We start from the raw sequence: 21,228 nt of genomic DNA, 5'->3' as shown, positions 1-21,228 counted from the left end.
AGCTTTCTTCAGTGGAGATGTTTTGGCTTCTGTGTACAATTATTAAATGAAGTCATGTTGAGGTTTTCTTTTTGTTTTTTTTTTTTGTTTTATTTGTTTGTTTTTTTGAGATGGAGTCTGTCTTCACCTCACAGGCTGGAGTGCAGTGGCGCAATCTCGGCTCACTGCAACTTCTGCCTCCCGGGTTCAAGCTATTCTCCTGCCTCAGCCTCCCGAGTACATGGGATTATAGGCGCATGCCACCATGTCCGGCTAATTTTTGTTGTTGTTTTTTTGAGATGGAGTCCCTCTCTGTCCCCCAGGCTGGAGTGCAATGGCACGATGTCAGTTCACTGCAACCTCTGCCTCCTGGGTTCAAGCGATTCTCCTGCCTCAGCCTCCTTAGTAGCTTGGCTTACAGGCGCGTGCCACCATGCCCGGCTAATTTTTTGTATTTTTGGTAGAGACGGGGTGTCACCATGTTGGTTAGGCTGGTCTCAAACTCCTGACCTCATGATCCGCCTGCCTCGGCCTCCCAAAGTGCTGGGATTACAGGCGTGAGCCACTGCGCCCGGCCAAGTTTTTTTCAGGTTTTTTTTTTTTTTAATTCAATATCAGGTAAGATAGCGGTCCCCAAACTTTTTGGCACCAGGGACAGGTTTTGTAGAAGATAATTTTTCCACAAACCTGGGCAGAGCTGGGGATGGTTTTGGGATGAACGTTCCACCTCAGATTATCGGCATTAGACTCTTAGAAGGAGTATGCAACCTAGATCCCTCTGATGCGCAGTTCACAATAGAGTTCACTCTCCTATGAGAATCTAATACTATTGCTGATCTGACCGGAGGTAGAGCTCAGGTGGTAATGCCTGCTCACCTGCTGTGCCGCCTGGTTCCTAACAGGTCACAGAACTGTACCTGGGGGTTGGGGACTGCTGACATAAGACATAGAAGTGACATGTTGTCATGCTGTGGGATGAAAATGCCACTTGACTGCCTTCTTGTTCATGATTGCTTTCCCTGTTGAAGCCTGGAGAGGAATGGGCTGTTGAAACAGGAGCCAGGGTTGTAGAATAATGGTGTTAAGATCATAGGTTCACCACTTACCTCTGCCTCATGCTAACACTTGACCTTGGCAAGTTAGTTAACCTCATTTCCTTCAGCTATGACATGGGGATAATGAGTATCCATCAGTGATTTATTTGGCAGAGAGAGTCACATTCAGTATTGCTCAGTGGGACAGGGGCTCCGTGGTGACATGTTGCTAACTAAACAGGTCAGGCATTCGTAGCCACTCTGGGTAAGTGCCCGGTGGTTAGGTAATGTGTGACAGCCAGCAGCCAAAGTGGACATACTCAGAGACAGTTCTGGCTGTCTGCCCAAGCCTTACATCTGTAGCTAAAGAATTACTGAAAATGTGAATGAAAATATCTTCTCTCCTGGCTTGTGGTCCAGAGCTCAGACTCCGGAACCGAATTTACGTATGTTTGAATCCCAGATCTGCTCTTATTGGCTGAGTGAGCTTGGGCAGGTTCCCTACATTTTTTTTCATGTGTAGAATGGGGATATTAAGAGTAATCTGCCTTGGTTGGCAGGCAAGGTTAAACGAATATGTAGATGGGAAGTTCTCTGAATGAGTGGCACCTACTGCTGACTTTCCCCCTGCTTCCCAAGTTTATTCAGTAAGCAAATTTATCAAGTGCCTTCTATACAACCAGACATTGTACTAGGTGCTGGCAAATGAATCAGACCTAATTGCTGCCCTTATAAAGTTTATGGCCTAGTACAGGGGTTGGTAAGCTTTTCTGTAAATGTCTGGACAGTAAATGTTTTAGGCTTTGTGGGCTGTAGTGTGTCTATCACAGCTATGCAATTCTGCTCTTAATATTGTGAAAGTAGTTGCCATAAGTAAATGAATGATCATGGCTGTGTTGCAGTGAAACTTTATTTATGACAATTGGTGGGTCATATTCTGCCCATGGGCTGTAATTTGCAGACCTGTGGTCTAGTGGGAAGACAGTTGTTAAATAATTACAATTATGATGTTACAGATTGTGCTAAGGGCTGTGGAGGAACAGACAGGATTCTATGAGTGGAAAGGGTCAGGGAAGGTGGCTTTGAAGAAGTGACATTGAAACCAAATGATGAGGAGAGCTAGCCAGAGGAGGAGATGGAGGGTGCTCCAGGCTGGTCTGTGGGTTCGTATCTTTTAAAGGCATAACAGATATTCTGCAGCTTTCTTTGGATTAAAATAAATAATTTCTTTCCTCTATTTAATTCATTGCCAGTTCTCTCCTCCCCCACCCCCTCCCTGCAGTAATCCAAGAGATAAGCTATGTTACCAAGAGATAAACTATATTAATATATTAACACATTTTGTTCTGCATATGCACTTTCTCTGTCTCCCTTTTCCATTGTTTTTGTTATACTGTTGTCAGTATCTATCCAAGTATTTAGTAAAGATTGCACATTATTTCATTATTAGGTGTAGAATGGTTTACTCTCTAGAACTCAAATTTGCTTTTTGGTACGGTTTTCTCTTTTAGCGTTTTAAAAGTTGACATTATTTGTTTTTGTTATTTGGCTAGATAAAAGGTCCACAGTCTTTGAAATGATTTTTGAAAAAAAAATCTGCTTTCCTCTTAACTACATCTCGTGGCTTCTCTGACTCCCAACCTCAATTTTATGTTTTCTCTGAACAAGTTGCCAGTACTCTGTAGAGATTCCACGGAAAAGGACTTGTGTGTTCTCATTCTAGAAAATTTTAAGGGGTGCTTCAGAAGGAAGGGGGTCCTCCCAACAACTTTGTGACCTCTTCGGTTTCTTCAATTCTTTCAGTTCTGTGGTTCCAAGGAGACTGCCTCCCTGAGAGTCAATATTATGTAGTAGTTGGGGGCACACACACTGGAGCCAGATTGTTCAAGTTCAAACCCAATTCCAGTACTTAGTAGCTGTGTGAACTTGAATAGTTCCCTGCCCTCTCAGTTTTCTTATCTTTAAAATAAGGCCAGTAGCAGCATCTGCCTCATAGAGTTATTATGAAGGTTAAAATGAATGAAATACAAGTAAAATCCCTAGAACAGTGATTGTACACAGTCTATGCTATTTATGAGTTCTCTGTTATTATTAATTACATCAGAGGCATCGGTAGCCATAATTCCTCTGTAATCACCCTTGAATTCTGTCAGGTGTCTTCTGACTCATCCTGAGATCTTGGGCTGAGTCACTTCATTTTTGCTTCACTTTCTTCCTAAGACTATAGGAATGATCTTTGTCATCAGAATTCTGGGAACACTAGTCCTTTTGAAAATAGGTCCTTTATGTGCTTTGTACTTTGAAAGTATAGTTGATAAGTAGAGTAGCCTTTTGAACCATAGATCTACAAATGTGTTTTAGCAGCAATGTTCACCTCTCCTGTCATCTACTTTAATTTATGGTCCATAATTAATGACTTATTCTCTATGTACTTAGAAATCCTTACATGTTATCTTTGGCCTTTCTTGTGTCCCTTCCTTGTACAAACTTGAAAGAAAGGCTGCATGTCCTAGGATGCAGATAAATGAGCTGCCTTAGAAAGAGAAATACCATTTGACCCAGCCATCCCATTACTGGGTATATACCCAAAGGACTATAAATCATGCTGCTATAAAGACACATGCACACGTATGTTTATTGCGGCACTATTCACAATAGCAAAGGCTTGGAACCAACCCAAATGTCCAACAACGATAGACTGGATTAAGAAAATGTGGCACATATATACCATGGAATACTATGCAGCCATAAAAAATGATGAGTTCATGTCCTTTGTAGGGACATGGATGAAACTGGAAACCATCATTCTCAGTAAACTATCGCAAGGACAAAAAACCAAACACCGCATGTTCTCACTCATAGGTGGGAATTGAACAATGAGAACACATGGACACAGGAAGGGGAACATCACACTCGGGGGACTGTTGTGGGGTGGGGGGACAGGGGAGGGGTAGCATTAAGAGATATACCTAATGCTAAATGACGAGTTAATGGGTGCAGCACACCAACATGGCACATGTATACAAATGTAACAAACCTGCACGTTGTGCAAATGTACCCTAAAACTTAAAGTATAATAATAAAAAAAAAAATAGAAAGATCTTGGGCAAGTAAGTTTACTTCTCTGGGCCTTCGTTTTTTAATCTGTGGCATGTTCTGGCTCTTCTCCAAGGACGCTTCCTGGTCTCTGTGTTTTTGTTTTAGTCTCTTCCATATTTTGACAGTGTTCTCATTGGTTTTTCCAGACCTTTTAATGCCATCGTTTTGATTATTTCCTCTTTCTAGGCAAGGCCATCTTCATCCTTTACCCCCTGACCAAGGAAGAAATTCTAACTTGTTTTCCTTGTAAATTGCTTCAAAACATTTCTTTCTTTATCCTTCTTATGCATTTATGACTCATCCTTCCTGGGATTTTGTTGTTGTTGTTGTTTGTGTTTTGGTAGCACCCTTTGGCAGTCATAGCATTGCTTTCAGAGGTGCTTTGAGGAGCTAACATTATAGTCTTGTTGGAACTTGTCCCAGCTCAGATGCTATTTTTAATAAAGTTGGCTGCACTGTTTTTCAAAGGTTACTACATTTTTTACTGATGGAAATAAGAACCCTATGTTTCTTATGCTTCCAGACCCTGTGATTTACCCCCCTAGATAGGTACTTTGTTCACCATCTGGTCATATAACAATTATTTTTCAGTGCCCCTCATTGCCTTTTGTGTCTTGTGCAGGGTGCTAGCAATAGAATTGCAGTCTCTTGGGTTTGTAACATACTTTACAATTTATACAGTGCTGATAACATTCCCAGTTTTGCTTCATTCTCTCTGCTGCCCTGAGGAATAGTCAGGCTGGAAATCAGCATCCCAACCTCTCAGCCAGGAAGCTAAGGCCACAGAGAGGTAAAATGACTGAAATCAAAGGCATTTCATAGTGTTAAAAAAAAAATGGCCAAATACAGCTCTGAGGTATTTGCTGAGGGCCTTAGGCAACTGGTCTGCAGGACATTTGTTTACTAAACTTTTATTACATTTTAAAAAATTTGTTAAATTTTTTTTTTTTTTTTTTGAGATGGAGTTTTGCTCTTATTGCTCAGGCTGGAGTGCAATGGCACGATCTTGGCTCATTGCAACCTCTGTCTCCCAGCTTCAGGCAATTCTCCTGCCTCAGCCTCCTGAGTAGCTGGGACTACAGGCATGCGCCACCATGCTTGGATAATTTTATATTTTTTTTTTTTTAGTAGAGATGGAGTTTCTCCATGTTGGTCAGGCTGGTCTCGAACTCCCGACCTTAGGTGATCCACTCACCTTGGCCTCCCAAACTGCTGGGATTACAGCCATGAGCCTGGCCTAAAATTTTAATAAAAAATAATATATGCTCATAGTAAAAAATCGAAGAGTTAAGAAGATAATAAGAAAAGCCCCTTCTTGACCTCCTCTTCTTCTAGGCCTACTCCCTGATGCTGGAGACCACTGTTATAATCTCTCAAGTCTTCTTTCAGAAATTTCCATTAAATGTAGATGTTGAATACAGTGGCCTGGTCTTGTTTACCTTGTGTCCCTCAGATGTAGAATAGAGCCAGACACATCGCAGGGCTCAGTGTCTGTTGATGGAATGAACCACATTTACAGTATTGTCCTATACAACACGTTGTTACTCTGTAACATGTTTTTACTTATTGTATCTTAGGCAAATTTTCATAGCAGTACCCGTAGGGTAACGTTACTTTTTAAATTAGCTACGTGGTATTCTATCATATGGATTACTATAATTATTTACCCAATTCAAGTTACTTCCTTTTTTTTTTTTTTTTTTCCTGTTACAAACCTTGCTGCAGGGATATGACTACTGATTTTCCCCTCAGTATCCATTTTTCAGCCAGGCACAATGGCTCACACTAGTAATCCCAGCACTTTAGGAGGTCAAGGGGAAAGGATTGTTTGAGCCAAGGAATTTTGAGACCAGCCTGGACAACATGGCAAGACCCTGACTCTACCAAAGGAAAAAAAAAAAAAACCCAGGCATGGTAGCACATGCCTGTAGTACCAGCTACTCATGGGGCTGAGGTGGGAGGATCACTTGAGCCTGAAAGGTTGAGGCTGCAGTGAACCCTGTTAGCACCACTGCACTCCAACCTGGGCGACAGAGTGAGAACCTGTCTGAAAAAAAATTCACTTTTCATTTCTAGAGACATTTTACCTGGTCATGGCTGCCCAGGTAAAGACCACCTTTGCCAAGCTCCCTTGCAGCTAGGTGTGGCCATATGACTAGATTAGATTCTAGCTAGCAGGATTGTGAGCAAAAGTAATGTGTGCAGCTTCCAGGAGCATCCTTGAAAGAGGAGGATCAGTCCTTTCCCATTTTTTTTTCCTGCTTCCCCCTGGCAGAGGTCATTTGGTGGTAGGAGCTAGAGTAGCCATATTGGTTCCAAAGATGGAAACTGGCTCTTGAGGATGAGAGCGCAACAAGATAAAAGGATCCTGAGTCCTCAACACCGCAGAGCGGCTGTATCAGGCCCACGCTGCATCCTCTTGCATACTTACATGAGAGAAAAATAAATTTTCATCTTGTTTAAGCTACACTTATATTATTTGGGTCTTTTTACAGCCTCTATCTCTTTTTCCACTTCTGTGAAAATATAGTAGAATAAAAAGAGTCAAATTGCAGGGTTGAAGGATATGGTCATTTAAAACTTTGATGCTACTGCTTTATTTATCTGTAAGCAATTATCATCATCATCTCATGAAACATTCCCCATCATGTCTGTATTCTTTTATTATGCAAACATTTATATTTAACATATTTAAGCCCTAAGTCTGTTAAGGATGCACAAAGATTCATGTTACCCATGAAAAATGCTAGCATGTGAAGTAGGAGTTTGGTTCCAAATGTCAATATCAGTGACATTCTGTATCCATGGAAACCAATTCTTAGAGTATGTGTCTATAAAAGGGAAGGGAGAATGGGGAAGTGGTGAAGGGTACCGCTTATGCCTCACTGAACAGTACATAGGGAGAGCATGAACATATGTTTCCAAATTATCATGCACGTGGAAGCTAACCAGACAGCCCTACCCATCCCTGCCCATGCATGCATTCATCCAGCCATCAGTCCATGCAGCAGGTATTGTGGGGCTACTATGTGCTAGCCACTGAGAACGTAGTATTGGGCAGGTCAGACACATTCTTTGCTCCCATGAGCAATATATATATTTTTTTTTACAAAAAAATATATAAAATTATATATATTATATATATAATTTAGGGCATTGGACAGATGTTACTAATTATATAAATAATAACTGGAATATATAAGGGAGACATACAGGATGCTATGAGTGGGGAGTGGAGCTTGGGGAGGGATATATTACTTTCCTATTGCTGCTGTAAAAATTACCACAAACTTAGTAGCTTAAAAAGACAAAAATATATTTTCTTAGAGTTCTGGAGGTCACAAGCCTTAAAATCCAGGGGCAGCAGGGCTGTACACCTTCCAGAGGCTCTAGGGGAGAATCTATTTCCTTGCCTTTTCTAGTTTGTAGAGGCTGCCTGCATCCGTTGGCTCATGACTCCTTCTTCTGTCTTCAAGGCCAGCAGCATGGCATCTTCAGTCTCTCCGTCTGACCTCTATATCTGTTGTCACGTCCCATCACTGATTCTGACCCTCCTGCCTCCCTCTCTTGAAGTCACTTGTAATTACACTGTGTCTCCTGGGATAATCCAAGATAATCTCCCCATCTCAAGGTTCTTAATTATTTAATCATATCTGCAAAGTCCCTTTTGCCACATAAGGTAACATCGTCATGGGTTCTAGGGATTAGGGCCTGGACACCTTTGGGAGGGGCAGTATTCTCTCTGTCACAGAGGCTGACTTAACCTAGGGGTGCCAGTGTAGAATTCTCCTGGGAGCTGACCTTTAAACTGGCCTTGCAGGATGCTGGGACACAGGCGTCTGAAGAAGCAGGGAAGGAGGAGCACTCAGATGGTAAGCAGGGGGCATTTGAGGTACCAGAGAACAGCAGGAGGGCCATTGGAACAGGGGATGAGGGGCAAGAGATGAGGTTGGAAACAGCAGTGAAGGTTACTGGAGGATTTTAAGCAGCTTCATATGCAATTTTTGCAGCGTTGACAGTGGTAGGTAAAGTGGGCGGTAGAGGCCATTCAGGGTGTGGTTGTAATTCCGATGAGAGATCTGGTAGTCTGGCCTAGCTGGTGGCGGTAGAGTAAAAGAGAAGCACACGGGATTGAGAGATTTAATGAGGGTGAGGCAATAGGACAGTGATGGATGGGCAGAGAGTGCAGAGGACGATGTCGGTGTGACCCGTAGGTTTCTGGCATGAGCCAAGAAGAGGAGGGTATTGTTCTTTTCTGCGCAGGGAAACACCAGATAAGTGAAAAATCTAGTTTTAGTTAAATTGATTTTGAGATCCTGTAAGACACGTAAGTGGATTTGCCAGTATTCATTCAGCCTGGAGCTCAGAAGTGAGATGTCCAGGCTGCCGAGAAAGAGTTGGAAATGGTTGGCATGTAGCAGCTGATTGAAGCCATGTGAGTGGTTCCTGCCTGGGCCTGGGAGAGGGTGGAGGGCCCCAGACAGCCCTTGGAAAAAGCCAGCCACCTAAAAGTGCCATGGAGTTTGCCAGATTTGAAGCTCAACAGTTGATGAAGTGAGGGTAGAGCCCAGAAGGGGCTTTTCGAGGAGTGATTTGGAGATAAGGAAGTAGAGACAAGTCTTAAGATTTTATTAGGAGGCTGGGTGCAGTGGCTCATACCTGTTATCCCAGCACTTTGGGAGGCCAAGGTGGGCAGGTCGCTTGAGCCCAGGAGTTTGAGACCAGCCTGAGCAACATGGAAAACCCTGTTCCTACAAAAAGTACAAAAATTATCTGGGTGTGGGGGTATGCACCTGTAGTCCCAGCTACTTGGAAGGCTGAGGTGGGAGGATCGCTTGAGCCTGGGAGGTCAAGGCTTCAGTGAGCCAAGATCACACCAGTGCACTGCAGTCTGGGCAATAGAGTGAGACCCTGTCTCATAAAAAAGAAAAAAAAAGATCTTATTATGGAACACCTGAGACATTTTGTATTAATTTACTATTATTGCTGTAACAAATTACCATTAACTTAGTGTCTTTTTTTTTTTTTTTTGAGACAGAGTCTCACTCTGTCACCCAGGCTAGAGTGCAGTGGCACCAGCTTGGCTCACTGCAACCTCTGCCTCCCGGGTTCAAGCGATTCTCCTGCCTCAGCCTCCCGAGTAGCTGGTACTACAGGTGCCTGCTATCGTGCCTGGCTAATTTTTGTATTTTTACTAGAGATGGGGTTTCACTGTATTGGCCAGGCTGGTCTTGAACTCCTGACCTTGTGATCCGCCTGCCTTGGCCTCCCGAAGTGCTAGGATTACAGGAGTGAGCCACCGCGCCTGGCCAACTTAGTGTCTTAAACAATATACATTTATGATCTTACAGTTCTGGTGGTCAGAAGTCTGAAATGGGTCTCACCGGGCTAAAATCAAGGTGGTACCAGGCTGTGCTCTTCTGGGAGGCTGTAAGGGGACCCATTTCCTTGCCTTTCCTGGTTTCCAAAGACTGCCTGCCTTGCTTGCCTCTGGCCTCTTCCTGCATCTTCAAAGCCAGCGAGGGTGAGCTGAGACCTCACACATTGCCTCACTCTGATCTCTTCTGCTTCTGTCTCTCACTTGGAAGGACTCTTGTGATTGATCCCATTGGGCCTACCTGGAGAATCCAGGACAATCTCTCTATTGTAAGGTCACTGGGTTACCAAATTAATTCCATCTACAGCCTGAATTTCCTTTTGCCATGTCAGGTCATGTATTCTCTAGTTATGGAGGTTAGGGGGACTACTATTCTGCTTATATACATCTACATGAAAAATAAACAGAAAGCACAGTGAGCCCCTACACACCCATCACTCAACTTCAACAACACAGCTGTATCCCCCACCCTCACTTCTCCCCACCTCACCACCAGATTGGTTGAAACCCATCTCAGAAATCATCTGATTCATCCATAAATGTTTCAGAATAAACAGTTGTTTAAGAAAGTTTAGCTCTGAGGGGGAAGTGAGGAGGAGCTGGTAACTGGAGGTGATGTTTGGGGCAGTGTGGGTGTGTGTATTTTTGATATGGGAGATGCTGAAGCATGTTTAAATGCTGATGGGAAGGATCTGATAGAGGAGGAGAGATTGCCCTTGGATAGGAGAGACCTCTCTGTCATTAGCAAGAAAGAGGCATGTAGGAAGTTGGGGGAGTCCCTGTCTAATAGTTAATGTTTTTCTTTCTGTTGAGTGGAAGGCCAGTGAGAAGGGTCAAGGGGATGGCGAGGTTTTGAGGAGCTTGGGGACCGTTGGAAGTGAGCACTGTGGAGTAGAGAGCGAATGCACTGGAGAAACCCTGGAATGTGGGACCTGTTGTGAGCCACTTGAAATGGGGGCATTCCAGTGAATCCAGTCAGCTTGGTTGTTTGACTTTTTTTCCCTCTAGCATTGCACATTTGTCTGGGTGTATGTTCAGAGAGGAAAATGTTTGGTTTACACTGGCTTGGCTTTCTTGCCAGATGGTATGGCCAAAGGGCAGGGTGAGGGCTATTGAGAAGAGCAGCTGGGTCCATTATCCATAGACTCAAAGCTGAATGAGAAAGTAGAGGACTAGAGGTTCTGGAGAGGTGTAGGTGTGGCTGTGATGGTGGGCTTAAAAGAAGCCAATGGTGACATTGCCTAGAGGGTATAAGGAGGCAAAAAAAAAAAAAGAAGTAGAAGCAGCCAGCTGACAGCTGAGTTTGGGTAGACTGTGGGCAGCTGCATTTGAGGATTTCAGGGTGATGGCCAGATCCAGGATGTCTATGGGAGGGGTAGCTGAAGTAGAATGGAATTTTAAAAAGTGGAGTGAAATAAAAGACAATTGAAAAATAGGACATCAAGTTGCTGCGAGAGCATGCGTGGGATGGCTCATCCATCCACATGGGTGTTGAAATCACCTGGGATGATACCAAGAGTTGTAGTATAATTGTAGGTCTTCCATGAGTCAGGTCAGCCAAGACAAGGGTCAAGGAAGGAGCTTCACAGTGGTGGGAGGCATAGACCTCAGAAAGGGAGATGTTTTGGCTAAGCGTGGTTGCTCACGCCTGTAATCCCAGCACTTTGGGAGGCCGAGGCAGGTGGATCACTTGAGGTCAGGAGTTTGAGACCAGCCTGGCCAACATGGTGAAACCCCATCTCTAGTAAAAATACAAAAATTAGCTGGGCATGGTGGCGAATGCCTGTAATCCCAGCTACTCAGAAGGCTGAGGAAGGAGAATTTTTTTTTTTTTTTTGAGACGAAGTCTCTCTCTTGTCGCCCAGGCTGGAGTGCAATGGCGTGAACTCAGCTCACTGCAACCTCCACTTCCTGGGTTCAAGTGATTCTCCTGCCTCAGCCTCCTGAGTAGCTGGGATTACAGGCGCCTGCCACCACGACCAGTCAATTTTTGTATTTTTAGTAGAGACAGGGTTTCATCATGTTGGCCAGGCTGGTCTCAAACTCCTGACCAAACTCCTGACCTCAGGCAATCTGCCCACCTCAGCATCCCAAAGTGCTGGGATTACAGGCGTGAGCCACCGCGCCCGGACCAGGAGAATTGTTTGAACCCAGGGGGTGGAGGTTGCCGTGAGCCAAGATCAAGCCAGTGCACTTCAGCCTGGGGACACAGTGAGACTGCGTCTCAAAAAAAAAAAAAAAAAAAAAGACAGGGAAATGTTTTTACACGAGGATGAGGGTGTCGTGGTCTAGAAGCAGTGCCAAGGATCAGGGCCCAGCCAGCTTCTCCTCATGACCCTTCCCAATCCAAGCAAGCTCAGCCTGAGGGGTGGTGAGGAAGTGTTGGCCTTAGAGTAGAGCCAGATTTCACTGAAAGCACAGAGCGCGCACTTTGATTTTTCGCTGTGCTGTTTTGGGCCGGGCCGTGCCGTGCCGTGCCGTGCCGTGCCACACTCAGCCTCCTGCCTGAGTGGGCCAGGCCTCTGTCTTCAGCATATTTCTCTTGAACACTGACCCCTGGGTTGCCATCCTTAGTATGAGTCATCACCTCCAGGTTCCTGCCTCCCAAAAAAACCGAACTTAAGAATTTCCTTAACTTGAATATGTTCCTACATCGTAAAGAAAGATTTAATAGTATCTCTCTCCGTGTGCTGTACTTTTATATCTGACATTCCTCCTGGGCTCTAAGCAATATATCCTAATTTTGCTTGAAAAATGGCTATGAGGTTATATTTAATATGCATTATTTACATTGATTTATGCTTGAGATATAACTTTATTGAAAATTTTTAGTGATTTTTGTCTATACCAAAAAGTCCTACCATAATTTGATGTGTTATTTCAAAAATTCAGCCTTGTATATAGTGTCACATTATTGTGAAGGCAGTGAGCACTCCCAAACTCCCCCGTACTAATGAAAAGACATGGAAACTATCCTAGATGCAAATGATCCTTGAACTCTTAAGTCTCAGATGACAGGTAAAGGGAGTTATTAGTTTGGTGGAACAGTATTAAGGACCTAGGAGACAAGTGGAATTTGAAGGATGTTATGATGAGGGGAGGCTGTGTGCCATTTCTACTGTAGTTCTTTGGACTGAGGAGGGTCGTTTTGCATTTAATGTTTGCTTAGGGACAAGTGGCCATTTCGACTAGTTCTCAGTTACGTTTTGGTCATTTCTTTCTGTGAGAGGAGATGCCAGTTGTGAGTCCAAAATAAGTAGTAGCAGCAGATCAATTTTTAAAAATGTAACTTACCTTTCTTTTTCTCTTTCTTTCTTTCTTTCTCTTTTTCTTTCTTTCTCTCTCTCTCTTTCTTTCTTTTCTCTTTTCTTTTCTTTTCCTTTCTTTTCTTTTCTTTCTTGAGACAGGGTATCGCTCTGTTGCCCAGGCTGGAGTGCAGTGGTGCCATCACAGCTCACTGCACAGCCTCTACCTCCCCAGGCTCCTTCCACCTCAGCCTCTTGAGTAGCTGGCACTACAGGTTTGTGCTACCACTCTTGCTAAGTTTTACATTTTTTGTAGAGACAAGATTTCACCATGTTGCCCAGGCTGGTCTCGAACCACTGAGGCTCAAGGGATCTGCCCACCTCGGCCTCCCAAAGTGCTGGAATTACAGGTGTGAGCCACCATGTCCGGCCAAAACTTTTTTTTATTCATTTAAAAATACCTGTCTCTCAAGTCTTGAGTTTCTGTGAGGTGTTGGTCTTCCATGATGGCCTGTGAAGGTAGACAGAGCCTTCTCTAGAATGATGATAGAGTCCGTGGTACAAATGGAGCCTTATTTTACCTGCTTCCCAAACTACTTACCTTATTGGACTGAACATGGGTCACTTTTCCTAATCCTAGAAGACTCATTCAGGTCTTAGGGAGTGATGATAATCATTTGCCAGTAACTGACCCTTAGTGGGGCTCAACAAAAGGTTTAATAGTAGAATTGCTCTGTACAGCATTTGCTTATGATTGTGGACTCTCAAATCTGCCTCTTGGGTTCAAATCCTAGCTCTACCACTTACAATGGACCTTGGGTGGATTCTTAAATGCTTCTGAGTCTTAAGTTCCTTGTACGTGCAATGGGGATAGTAATAGTACTTACCTCACTTACCTCTCTTTCCCCTTCTTCCCCTTCCCCTTCCCCTTCCCCTTCTCTTGCCTTCCCTTTCCAATGGAGTCTCATTCTGTACCCAGGCTGGAGTGCAGCGGCACAATCTTGGCTCACTGCAACCTCCAGCCCCCGGGTTCAAGCAGTTCCCATGTCTCAGCCTCCCGAGTAGCTGGGATTACAGATGCCTGCCACCACACCTGGCTAATTTTTGTATTTTTAGTAGAGATGGGATTTTAACATGTTGGCTAGGCTGGTTTCAAACTCCTGACCTCAAGTGATCCGCTCGCCTCGGCCTCCCAAAGTGCTGGGATTACAGGCATGAGACACTGCACCCAGACCCTGCACTATTATTTTTAAATAAACTCTCCAAAACACTTTGCTTTCAGTCTGTCTTCATCTGCTAAAATGTGAAATCCATGAGAGCAGGCATTGTGTGTTTAGCTCACTGTTCTGTTATCCATGCCCAGACCTAGAGAACAGTGTGTCTGACTTAGTGGGTGCTCAGTAAATCTTTATTAAAATGAAGACATTGACTTTGATAGTGGTAATATGATTCTGTATGCCATCAAATATTACAAAAGCTGCTGTAGCTGTTTGAAATGCCCGTGTTTTATTCAGAAGTTCTTGGCGATCGTTCGTTTGCCTGTCTCAAACTTTCTTTTCTAAATAGAAAATTGAAGTCAAGTAGAGTAGGTTTGAGGGGATGAATAAGTTGAATGAGGAGAAGAATAAGGCTGACATTATTAACTACTCTTCTGCTTTACTTCTGACACATTTTCCTTCAGCGCAAACATCACCAAATACCGTGTTGACCAGGGGAGATGCTTGTCTCAATCGTAGACTCTTTTAAGTATAATTTTACTTTTTGTCTATTTTACATGCAACAGAACTTTTGCTATTTCTCTCTTTTAGGGCACCAATGCCTCTGCTCTGGAAAAAGACATTGGTCCAGAGCAGTTTCCGATCAATGAACACTATTTCGGATTGGTCAATGTAAGTATGTAAAATGTATTATTTTCATCAAATGTTTTAGGGTATATGAAGCAACTCTACTTTAAGTGCATTTTTATCACTACCAATTTTTAAATGATTGGTCATGCTCCTTAGTTAGTAGAATGCCAATGTTGGGGAGAAAGCAACTTAACCTATTTTTGAAAGTATGAGTTGTCCCAGCTAAAAACATTTAATTATTGCATTTTGGGTCAAATTTACATTTTCCGCCCTATGCTTTAAGGAATTTGCTTTGCACACATAACTTTCATAATAATTTCATTAGTCTTTGTAGCCAAATCTGATTTTTTTTTTTTTTTTTGAGACAGAATCTTGCTCTGTCGCTCAGGTTGGAGTGCAATGGCGCAATCTCAGCTCGCTGCAACCTCCACCTCCTGTGCTCAAGCGATCTCCTACTTCAGCCTCCGGAGTAGCTGGGATTACAGGCATGCGCCACCATGCCCAGCTAATTTTTTTAGTAGAGACGGGGTTTTGCCATGTTGGCCAGAGCTCCAGACCTCAGATGATCCACCCGCTTTGGCCTCCCAAAGTGTGGGGATTACAGGCGTGAACCACTGCACCAGGCCCCAAATCTGCTTTTATATGTTCTCCTTGTGTCATCTGGATGAACTGTTCAGCCAGTCTTTGTTTAAGTATGCATCAGTACAACCAGTGTTTTAAAAATGTTACCAGCACATTGCCAGTGTGTTTCTTTAACAGTGTAACTTGGTGATGTACCTGAAGCAGGACAGGCTGGGAGGGAAAACTGGGACCATTTTATCTCAGAATTCCTGGCCTCATTTTTTTTTTTTTTGCACTCAGCAGTAACCTCCTTTGTAGAAGGCTGGACCCAGCAGCTCTGCTTCCTTGGTAGGTTAATGATAACGGAGTAGTAACACGGTAGAGACGGTGTGCCCTCCATCCTTGTGAGCTTTCTTCCTCACTTGATCCTTCTTTCTCTGGGATGTAGGTGTTAAGTGACATCAAATATTAACTCAAAAACAATTCGTTTTCTGAATAATTATGCTGAACGTAGTCTGTCAATGCCCAGGTGTGGTAAGTAGTAATTTTCACTGGGAAAGCTGGAAATAATTCTCTGCAAGTAAATGCTGCCCATGATATAATAGGAAGAACATTGGCTTTAATGTAATACAGACCTCGGTTTGAATTCTGCCTGTGCTACTCCCTAGCTTGTGTGATCTTGGGCAAGTTACTTGCGCTCTCTGAGCCTCCATTTCCCCATCTGTAAAGTGGGGGTCATAATGGCTTCTACCCTTTGGGTGATAATGAAGGGTAAATGAGAGCGCCTGTTTAAAACCCTGACATGAAGCTGAGACATACTGTGGACACCCGGTAAATGTTAGTTCCTTTCCCTTCCCAGGAGTTGTCCACTGAATTGGGGCCAAGCGTTACTGAAGGGTGTCTGGGGAAAGGTGAGATACTGGGTAGGAGAGAAAAGAATGGAAGGAGGAAAGCTAAGTCCTGGAATATAGGGCATTGTGTTGGTGAAATACTGATTTATAATTTTAAAACAAACGTTTTGCCATTTTGCACAGGCCACTGCTTAGCCCTGTGAAGTGAATTATTCAAGGCATGGGGATTCTGCCCTGGCTAAGAAAAATACAAATGCAGATAGTGGAGAGAGAGAGAAAAAAGAAAGAATTAAGGCCATTTCCTAGTTTGTGTAAGGATTGTGGGATCAGTGTTTATTAATAGCTTCATTTATGTTCCCTGTGAATGGTAATTTATGAAAGTTCCAGCTTCTCTGTACAAAGAGGTTTGTCTCCTGTTACATAATTGTGTCAAAGTAGATTAAAATATAAAAATAGGAAGCCTTCTATCTTAGCATACGTAGAAATGTCATGTTAAGTATGGCAGAGCATCTGTCTCGCTCTTGGGTAAACGACACACAAGCCAACAACCAGTTTTGAGAAGGTGTTCATGTTCTATTTTAATCTTACATAGCATTTCATAATCTGTGTTATTAATCTTGTTAGTTATTTCCTTAGAATTTTTTTCTTTAAATTTTATTGTGCACAAAAAATTCTAAAGTGATAGTCTCAGCTGTGTTCTTCTACAGAGGTGGTCTTATAGTCAGTAGAAAATCAGTGAGACGTTTTCCCTCTTTAATAATAATCTCAGTATCCATGCTTTGTGAGAGGTATAAAATGTTACTGGCGGGCCCTAATGTGATTGCAGGCTAGGAACTTGGGTAGTATTGTATTGGCACAATTGCTGCCTTGGCAGAAGCAAGAGCAAGGGCCATTTAGAAGTCCAGAGGGTGGGAAGCTGGGAGAGTGACATGAGGCAGCATATTTTTGCCTGCGTTGCTTGGGGTTAAGTGAGGAAATGTGGTCTGAGCCAGTGGGCAGGAGTACTGGAATACTGAAAAATGAAAACCAGCCCCCGTTCAGTTTAGGCTGTTTCAGCCGAGCAAGTGGTTCCTAATTACTGGATTTCTTTTTGAGTCAGATTTTTATTTTCCCTGTCGTGGGAGTTTTGATGTGTTGCAATGTGCATCTTTTATTTAGCCAGCTGCTTTCCTGGTCTCCACAGTATGTAGATTTTTTTCCCTTCTCTTTCTCTTTTTTTTAAGCACCAGCAGGTCTCATTAGACTCTTTATTGAGGCAGAGTGCTTATTATCATTTTAGAGACTTTGATAGGCTAGAGAAGCACCGGAATGATGTGCATTTTTCTTCATTTCTCTGTGGATCAGATGGTCACTGGTGTTTAGAGTAGTTAACTAGTTTTCTAATATGGTGAGCTGGACTCCAATACAGGGACATCCGGGCCATTTCACGGAGCGGGGACCTTCTCACCCTTACCACTTATTCCAGAGGTGGCTTATCCCCAGGCGATGACTTGAACCATCTCTCTTGTCCCTTGGCAGTTTGGAAACACATGCTACTGTAACTCCGTGCTTCAGGCATTGTACTTCTGTCGTCCATTCCGGGAGAATGTGTTGGCATACAAGGCCCAGCAAAAGAAGAAGGAAAACTTGCTGACATGCCTGGCGGACCTTTTCCACAGCATTGCCACGCAGAAGAAGAAGGTTGGCGTCATCCCACCAAAGAAGTTCATTTCAAGGCTGAGAAAAGAGAATGGTGAGTAGTGTGCAGTATAATGTATTTAAGCCTCTGAAATAAGGAGAATTGATGGTTCTATATTTCCTCAAAAGGAAGAGCTGGGATTTTTTTGAAAAGGGAACATAAGCATGGTTAACTACTCGGTGTCATTTTTTAAGAAACAACATTTCTTCTCTGCCCAGTAAACATAAAACAAAACTGGGTTAGAAACATGCTTAAAAATGCACATTTATTATTCCAATTTAGAATGACCATTTTATTTGCTCCATTCTGGGCAGGATCATTGTAAGAGAGAATAGTGTCCAAGGCAGCCTTTGTAGTGGGATACTCATTGGCCTAAATTGGTTGATGCAATAATTGAATAAAATAGTACTGGCTTATGCACTTGTCATAGGTGATTAAAATAAGTGCCTATTATCTATCTAATCAGAGCCTCTGCTGTTTTAAACATAATACCTCTGATTTTCATTTGCCTAAGGTAATTGAAGGATATCACATTGATTGCTTTATATGGTTTTTAAAAGTCCTGATATTTCTGGTTTTTCTATCTTCTTCTTCTGGGGGATTGGTAGTAGAAACTAGGTGTGTATTCCAGAAGTTTGGTATTGGCAATTTTTATGACTATAAAGATATTTGTTATGGCAATTACTATTTATCTTAGATTTAGCCTTCCTTCATCAGGCATGCATGGTTAATCAGGTATTTGTTTTATAAAGTCTCTTTTAATTTGATTGCTATATTTTGAAGTTACAGTTTATACATACCAGAATAAAACTAATTTGAGTGGAGAAGGAAGCAGAGCACTCTGTCGAGTTGTGAACGTGATTAATAATGAAGGTTCACAGCTGCATTCATCTCTTGATTGTTTGTCCTTATGGCAGGGAGCAGCACTAGGCTTCTGGAATCATTTGTATTTGGTTTCAGAACACTATCAGATAGATGCATGCTCACACATATCCCTCATCTCCCTTCTGTGTTTCATCTAAGCTGCTTCCAGGCTGGTCCAGGGTTTAATATGTTCTTTGGGAAGACACCCCAGTTGCTCTGAATAAATTACCCAATGAATAATTAATTGATCATTGGTAGTTACATCATATTAAAAATTGATATTTTATCAGGGAACTTATCTGGTAACTTCTGTTCCTTTGTAGAACAAATAGAACTTTTGGTAGTTTTATATAAATGTGATGACTTTAGGGAGATATGAGAAATTTTGTTCTTGGTGCGTGGCGGAAAATGGAAATGAATTAAAAAAATTCTTTGGAAACTTACTCATTGAAGCTGCCCGGTAGAGATGAGTGTATTTATATTCCATACCTGTCCATCCTTTCAGTATAAAAGTTGAAGTATGGGCCAGGCGCGGTGGCTCATGCCTGTAATCCCCGCACTTTGAGGGGCCAAGGTGGGCAGATCACAAGGTCAAGAGATCGAGACCATCCTGGCCAACATGGTGAACCTGGTCTCTACTAAAAATACAAAAATTAGCTGGGCGCAGTGGCACGCACCTGTAGTCCCAACTACTCAGGAGGCTGAGGCAGGAGAATTGCTTGAACCCAGGAGGCAGAGGTTGCAGTGAACCGAGATCATGCCACTACACTCTAGCCTGGTGACACAGCGAGACTCCGTCTCAAAAAAAAAACAACAAAAAATTAAGTATGGCATGTAACACTAATTACATCCATTTGCTTTTCAAGAACCAGAGACTGAAATAACCACCTTCTCCTTTCCAGATCTCTTTGATAACTACATGCAGCAGGATGCTCATGAATTTTTAAATTATTTGCTAAACACTATTGCGGACATCCTGCAGGAGGAGAAGAAACAGGAAAAACAAAATGGAAAATTAAAAAATGGCAACATGAACGAACCTGCAGAAAATAATAAACCAGAACTCACCTGGGTCCATGAGATTTTTCAGGGAACGCTTACCAATGAAACTCGATGCTTGAACTGTGAAACTGTAAGTACCAGGGGAGCTCTCATGTAACTCGCATGTTCATGTTTATGTAGGCTGTGTTGCATGTGATTGCAATGTGGTATTATAGCATTTAGCAATTATTTGCAGTATATGTAAATAATCCTATTTATGCATATGAAACTCAAGTACAAACTTTTGGAGGCACATATCCATCCAGGATGTTTCAGCAGGCCAAATCTGAATAATAAAGGAAAATCTCCTCAAATGCTGAATTGCTTTACAGCATGGGCAAATTTTGGGGTCTACAGATTTAACCTATTGAATTGGATGCCAACCAGTTACCTTGCAAAGATTTTGGTCATGGGGAGGTCTTGTATGATGTAGAACAGGACCATCACCCCAGTTTAGAGGCAATCAGCTGTGGTATGTTGAATTTGAAGTCAGAAGACAGGTTAGACTCCTGTTTTCACAGCAGTTAACTGGGTATTTGGGGCGAGTTACTTATAGCACTGTTTTGAGGGTTGGATGAGCTTATGTGTTTGGATGGGTCTGACACATGGTAGGTACATAATGTTAATTGAATTTGAAGACATGTTCTCCAGAGCATGATTCAGGATGTCATATTTGCTTGGCATGTTCAACTTCAACTCTGTGGGTGGCCTCATATTTTGCTGCTTAAGAGCTGAGCTCTGGAGCCAGGCTGCCCAAGTTTGTATGCTGGCTTTTCTGCTTATTAGCTAGTGGACCCTGTGCAAATTATTAATCTTCTCTGTCCTCACTTTCCTCATCTATAAAATAGGGATGATGAGAATGCCCATCTTGGAGGGTTGGTGGGAGGATTAAATGAGTTGACACCTAGGGCCATGCTTGGCATATGGCAAGTAGGCAATAAATGTCGGGTATTTTTTTATTATAACTACTACTGACAGCATAGAAAGTCTATGGGTTCATTAGGGATCTCAAAGTTTCCTGACATTGTATGGAAAATTCTATAAGATTGTGCATTTTTCTGGAAAGAGAGTTAGTAGCTTTTGTCAGATTCTGCAAAGAGCCTGTGTCTTAGTCTGGTCTGCCACAACGCAATCCATCATGGGTTGCTTAAACAACAGAAATTCATTTCTCACAGTTCCGGAGGCTGGAAGTCCCAGATGAAGGTGCTAGCAGGGTCGGGTTCTTGGTGAGGACCTTCTTTTTGCCTTGCAGATAGCTGCCTTCTGGCTGTGTCCTCACTTGGTGGAGATAGAGAAAGCAAGCTCTCTTGGGTCTCCTTTCATAAGGGTACAAATCTTATCATGAGGGCTCCACCCTCATGACCTGTTTGCCTCCCAGAGGCCCATCTCCAAATACCATCCTATTAGAGATGAGGATTTCAAGACATGAGGGTTTCAACGTATGAATTTTGGGAGGACACACATTCAGTCCATTGCGAGCTGTGATGCAGAAATGTTTAAGAAATGTAGATTTACACATTAACATCTATGTAAAGGGAGAAGTTTTTAGGTTTTGGCAGTCTTTCTTCCATCCTTTTAAACAATTTTTGAGTCAAGCATTCTGTTTTACCCATTGTAAAAGCAATGAGAAAACATAGCTAAACAAAAAGAGA

At 42.7% G+C, this 21,228-nt stretch overlaps 1 protein-coding gene across 2 annotated transcripts in view; it reads left to right on the top strand.

Moving 5' to 3' along the window:
• Positions 1 to 21,228, top strand: part of USP46 (ubiquitin specific peptidase 46) — a 69,209-nt gene that overhangs the window by 13,897 nt on the left and 34,084 nt on the right. For both annotated transcript variants that reach the window (XM_032150953.2, XM_058434163.1), the window contains exons 2-4: positions 14,543 to 14,623; positions 17,512 to 17,725; positions 19,438 to 19,667. In XM_032150953.2, coding sequence (XP_032006844.1) covers positions 14,543 to 14,623; positions 17,512 to 17,725; positions 19,438 to 19,667 — 525 coding nt within the window. The remainder of the gene's footprint in view (positions 1 to 14,542; positions 14,624 to 17,511; positions 17,726 to 19,437; positions 19,668 to 21,228) is intronic.

The sequence above is a fragment of the Hylobates moloch genome, unplaced genomic scaffold, assembly GCF_009828535.3.
Source record: "Hylobates moloch isolate HMO894 unplaced genomic scaffold, HMol_V3 SCAFFOLD_2, whole genome shotgun sequence".
NCBI classification, from domain to species: Eukaryota; Metazoa; Chordata; class Mammalia; order Primates; family Hylobatidae; genus Hylobates; species Hylobates moloch.
This window is presented reverse-complemented; position numbering and strand designations above follow the sequence as displayed.